A 6,000-nucleotide genomic window follows, 5' to 3' on the forward strand; every position below is an offset into this window, starting at 1 on the left:
ATTCAGCAGTAAAGTTAGCCATTGCACCTAACTTCCATATATGATATCACATGTTGACAATCTGCAAGAAGAAGAATCAAAGCAAGCAAGTTTGGTGGTTTCCTCAATCGCATGGAGTCAAGTTGATTTGGATGGAAATTAAATTTGTCCACAAAAGTCTTTCTCTTCCATAGATGGAGGTTTAAGGCAAGGACTTGTTTGCATCAAGTGTTGATCTTAGCTGCATAATTGAAAAATCATGGGTAATTAATCTTCATGTTAATTAGCTTTCTCTGCGCAACTTTCGATTAATGATCAAAATCACCCCTCAAAAAGAAAAATAGTAGTTTCCAATTGAATATTTCGATAGGAAACACAACAGAAATTCAGCAGCCATACAACAATATTAGAAAGTCAAGGCTACGCGAGGATAAAGGGCTTTGCCGGAGCCGATGGAGCACTGATTGTAGCCACTTGGGTGAGCTACATCCATGGCTGAAATACGACAACATGAACATATGACACAAAAAGCAGTCCGACATGGACTCCACTACGAGAAGGGACAATGAGCTGACCATTTCCTCACATGTTTTTGTCTTGTGCAAGGCTCTCTAGGCCTACCTCCACCAGTCAAGGCATCCCCTGTTCTCTCGAGGAATCCAGATTGATCCTGCCAAATTAGTGGCAATATTGCCTCCCCTGGATAATATTAACACAAGAGAAAAGTATTTTCGTCGAGAATCACAGGAGAAGCATCCATCTTGGCTTAATCAAGCATGATTTGAAGATCATTATTGATAGCAGACATCCTCGTTATTTTTTTTTTTTTAATAAATATCTGGATGAGCTTGCGGGTTGTAAAGTTAACGATTTTATAATTCTACAAGATTCAAACATATCGAAAAAAATAAAAAAAATCTTTTGATCCCTAAGTTTTTATTACGGCCACCACGTATGTTTCATTTGTTAATTGCTCATCAGATGGCTTCGTGTCGATATCATTCCACTTGCTGTACGATGCAAGACAACGACTCGCAATTATACATCTGCTGGAAAATTACAGGAGGATAAGATCACCATAACTGACTTGACCACCCAAGACTATATACAAATTCTAGCCTGAATGACAGACTTTCTGTGTATCGTGGATCAATTAAGTGAACCAATCCTGTTCTGGAGTGGCCGCCGGAGGCACCCACGAGTACACGTTTCAAATCCCTCGAGACTTTAATGGTGCTCAAGCGAACAAGCAGGAAGAAAATATAATTAATATATGCTTTATTAATTAAGATAAAAGGTTACGGATAGAGAAAAGAGCAAACCTTTTCTCCCCGGGAAACTTTTGGAATCTCAGCAACGTAGAGATTTTTCCGATGGGTCCCGAAAAGCAAAGTTACCGGATTGATGACAGCCAATGTAAATATATATCGGCTGGATGAGTATCAGTCAAAACATTTTACTCTTTTATGATGAGGCTCGGTCAAATTCAATACAACCTGATGGTCAAGGTCAGAATGGTGGATAATTGCCTGTCACTTTTTTTTTTTTTTTTTATTATTAATATATATATCCAGACCAGCTTACACCTAACTCGAATAATTTTCTGGTTTTAAAGTTAAATAAATCTTAAATAATTTTAAGATTTATAAAATTCAAATTGATAATATTAAAATTGATTTTTTTTTTTAATTCTTTTAATTACTTTTGTGAATTTAATTATATTTTAAAGATGCATTTAGTCCAAGAAAAGATAGCAGATTAGTATTTTTAATGTTTTTTTAATGATTTTAATGTTAAAAATAAAAAAAAATCACAATACGTAACACAATTCGTCAGAGTCCATTTCTTTAATTAATAAAATTATCTGATTTCGCAAACAACAAGAAAAGATGTGTATTCAATTCAATGAAGAGCCAACCTCTGTGATAGATAGCAAAAGGAGGTCGATCGAAGGCATCGAACCATGTAAAATTGGTTGCAATTTGCAGCGTTCATAGCTATCCTATCTTTTGCATTATTCTTATCCTATTTCAACTTCTTTCCTTATTTTACCTAAAAGTCATACGTGTACCTTGTCGAGACTTCTTATACCTTATTTATTTTTATATTTTAAAAATAATTTGAATTTTTTTTATTTTTTTCTTTACTTCAAATTAATATTTTTTTGTATTTTTAGATTCATTTTGATGCGCCAATACTAAAAATAATTATTTTGATATATTTTCTGAAAAAACACTTTAAAAAATAATTCATAACCACACTCCCAAATAATACTCTTTGAAAATATCAAAATTTTCCTCAAACACAAAATAATAATAATAATAATAAATCAAAACCATATAAGTAATGCTAATCTCATCAAATAGCTTCAGTTTATATTAAAAAAACTTCCAACTAGAAATATCATCAAACTTTTTAGAGAAATAAGGAGAGAATAATCTTCCAGTTAAAAAAAAATTATTTTTAAAATTTTAAAATTCATATTAAATTCAATAATTTAGATGCTATTGTAAAGAAAAGTACTAATTTATAACAAAACTTTATTATCGTTAACATTATTGTAGTAAAAATATATTTATTAATTTTAAAATTTCTCATGATTAAGATTAAACAAAAACAATAAAACATTAGAAAAAATAGCATAGCTAATTATCATCAAATAATCCTTAATTTGGTTAAGAAACTTGATATATATCACCAAACAAACACATTGAGTCAATCTTATTTTATTTTTCTCCTCCTTTCTAGTTAAGTGTGTGTTTGATGATGTCATATATAGTGTTTTTATAAAAATATTTTGAAATTTAAAAATGCATTTTTTTATTTTTAATATTAGTATAATAAAAAGATCGAAAATTATCTAAAAATACTAATTAATATTTTTTGAAATTAAAAAACAGGTTGATTCGTTGTAAACCCCTTTCAACAAGACTGGTCATTAACAGGAATCCCAATTGATTTCAATGCAATTAACGGGGCCTTGAATTGATGCAATGACAAAATGACAGGAGAGCACACTTCATGAAGTCGGCATCGGTCCAGCCAGCAGGTTCCGTGAGTTACATGTTACAAAACACGCGCACCGGTGATTCTTGTAGTCCAGGCCCAACTCATGGTCGCCGGACCAATCATGTTGCCATTTAGTGATTGACACGTGTTTGGCGGCGAAACAGATTCCTTACTTCGTAGTATTGCCTTCCCAGTAGATCTATATATATTTTTTAAGTATCTTCTTGTAAAATATTTAAAAAATGTGTTTATTGAATATAAATTTTTGTAATATGAATAATTATAGATCTTGTTTAAATTTTATGAAAAGAAATAGACAAAAAAAAAAAAAAAGGAGATTGAATCAAAATATACTTTTTTTTTTTTTGCAATGTCTTTAAACTGAAAAGGTGGTTGATGAGGTACAACGTCATTTTCATTGATTTTAATTGGGTCATCATATCATTCAAGTTAATTTTAATTTTTTATAAATTAAAATAATATTATTTTAGTTAAAAAAATATATAATAAATAAATTACAATTAAATTTTTAACCAAATTTTATCGAGTCAAACAAGTCATTAAATCATCCAAGTTTTTAATTTATTTTAATTTTTTAAATTTAACCCGATTTTAATTTTAAATTAATAAGATGTTAGATTAATCTATCAAAATAAACAGAAACTATCAAATTTTTTTCTGTGGACAAATCAAAGAAAAATAACAGTTTATTTTTATTTTTTTTATTTTTTTGCTTCGGAGACTTCGAGGAAGCGCATAACCGAAAAACAACCCAACTTCTTATTTACCACTAATAATATTGATATATGCACCTGCGGAACATGTGACCATAATATTCATTATTCAACACAACAGCCGCCCTTTGAGCAATCATACTTCTGTGACGTCTCACCGTTTCGCACATCGTCACACAAAACCACAATAACCAACGGCTTATTCTAAACCCCCACGCGTACTTTAGCACCTAGCAGTAAGAACTTAAAGAATCCCGCAAACGCGACACACGTCCTTAACCACCGGCCACTACAGGTCATTAAGGGTCATCTCTGACCGTTGACCAGTAAAGTTAAAACGAAGTAACTTCTCCCTGCAACCGGTTATAGTCAGTAATTTTAAAAAAAATCGCGCTGCTTTCCTACCTTCCTCTCCATATAAGAAGGCAGCCGCTGGCTAAACTTTTTGGTTCATAACTTCCATGTCTGCTTAAATTGTTTCTCGATTGTTCATCGGTTTACCTCTTATTTACGGTTGTACCCAGCAGGTTATGTTACAAAACAGTCACCGGGAACCTGAGAGCCAACGCTCCTCTTCAGCTCTCGGTTTCCCTCGCCTCCGTTTCTTTCGCTACCGTCGCTTGAGGTAGCCGGTGACCGAGAGTAACCGGAGAGAAAGGGATTCGATTTATTATTTTGTGCTATATTTTTTTATTGTTGTCTACAATTATGCCTACAACACCAACGAAGGGTAACCGGAGGGGAGGACAGGATCCGGAGAGAAACAGGAAATACAGGTTGACAGCGAAAGCGTCGTCGTTTCACGGTAAGATACCGGCGGAGATACCGGAGGCCAGGATTCGACGGCCGAAGACACTCCCAGACTTGCTCGCCGGAAGGAATCTTCCGGCAAAAGCACCGGATGTGAGGCCGAAGCTAACGAAGGTATTATTAAACGTGACGGTTCAAGGCAGCGTTGGTGCAGTACAAGTTTTGATGTCTCCTGAATCCACCGTCGGCGAACTCATCTCCGCCGCTATCCAGCAGTACAAGAAGGAAGGCCGCCGCCCGATTATCGCAAACGACTCCAGATTCGACCTCCATTACTCGCAGTTTAGCTTAGAAAGTAATGATCCCCTAGTTAATCGCCTTAATTTTTGTTAATTTCGAGATGTGGACACGTGTACAGTGGGGATTGATGGATCTTTTTTTGGCAGGTTTGGACAGGGAGGAGAAGGTGATGGCTTTGGGCTCAAGAAACTTTTTCCTGTGCCAAAAAAAATCGGGGACGGACGGGGCGAGTTGTAGCAGCGCCAGTGGAGGATTGACAACGACGTCGTCTCCGTCGTGTTCAAAAGAAGTGGAAAAGGAGGTTGCTAAAAGTAACGGCGTTGGGATTCATCCTTGGCTAAAATTCATGAATTTCTTGCTGTGAATAATTAACTGGCCGATGACGCTGGTTAATTAACAGTAATGAAGACTATTATCAATCCCCTTTCAATGCAATTTGCGCATGTAAAAATAGGTGTTAAGGCCAGTAGTAGTGTTTGATGGGTAAAAATTAGAGTAAGAGATTCTTTCGTGGATTAAACATGTACGAGTGGTAGACTCTCTTACCTTTCCTGCACGTGTCTTTGTTTTTTTGAATTAATGGAATTTGTACAGTACTTTATTATTCTTTGTGTAAACGGTTCACCGACCTTGTAAATTAACTGTGTGTTTAATATTCTGTGATGATGATGGCTTCACAATAATTGATCATGCGTTCTTCTAGATTCAGAGTGAATTAAAAAAAAAAAAATTGATTCTTTTTAATTTTCAAATGGTTTTTACATGCTAATATCATAGATATTTTGTTACAAAAATTTTATCTTGATATTTTTTTAAAATAAAAAATATTTTTAAAATTAACCATTATTATAATATTAAATGGGTTTTAAGCTGATGTGTTGATAGTGTGATTAACTATATATTAAATAGGTTTCAAAGTTGAATATGTTTGATAATGTGAATTTTTTTATATCGATATTAGATTTTAAAGAACATCCAAAAAACAACATGATTATGAAAATACTAAACATCTCTCAAGCTATTATTTTTGTAAAAAATAAGAGTGGAGAAGTCTCGTCTTTGGGTTCTAAATTATAAATCCATAGATAAATAAATAAAAAAGAGCTGAAATTTTATTTATTTATGCTTATGATGAGAGAAAACCTAAGAAATCAACGTGTTAATCATGCAAGGATTGGTAACATGAGCTATGATTAATACTTGCAGTGCCTTGTCAACAAGGACGTAT

At 33.5% G+C, this 6,000-nt stretch overlaps 1 protein-coding gene across 1 annotated transcript; it reads left to right on the forward strand.

The window, feature by feature from the left end:
- The first annotated feature begins 4,166 nt into the window (after positions 1-4,166).
- On the forward strand, positions 4,167-5,376 carry LOC118059788 (uncharacterized). The gene is made up of 2 exons (XM_035072764.2): positions 4,167-4,827; positions 4,919-5,376. The coding sequence occupies exons 1-2, from the start codon at positions 4,431-4,433 to the stop codon at positions 5,134-5,136; spliced, it is 615 nt and encodes a 204-aa protein (XP_034928655.1). The 5' UTR covers positions 4,167-4,430; the 3' UTR covers positions 5,137-5,376.
- The last annotated feature ends 624 nt before the right edge of the window (positions 5,377-6,000 follow it).

This window comes from Populus alba, chromosome 4 (assembly GCF_005239225.2).
Source record: "Populus alba chromosome 4, ASM523922v2, whole genome shotgun sequence".
Classification (NCBI taxonomy): Eukaryota; Viridiplantae; Streptophyta; class Magnoliopsida; order Malpighiales; family Salicaceae; genus Populus; species Populus alba.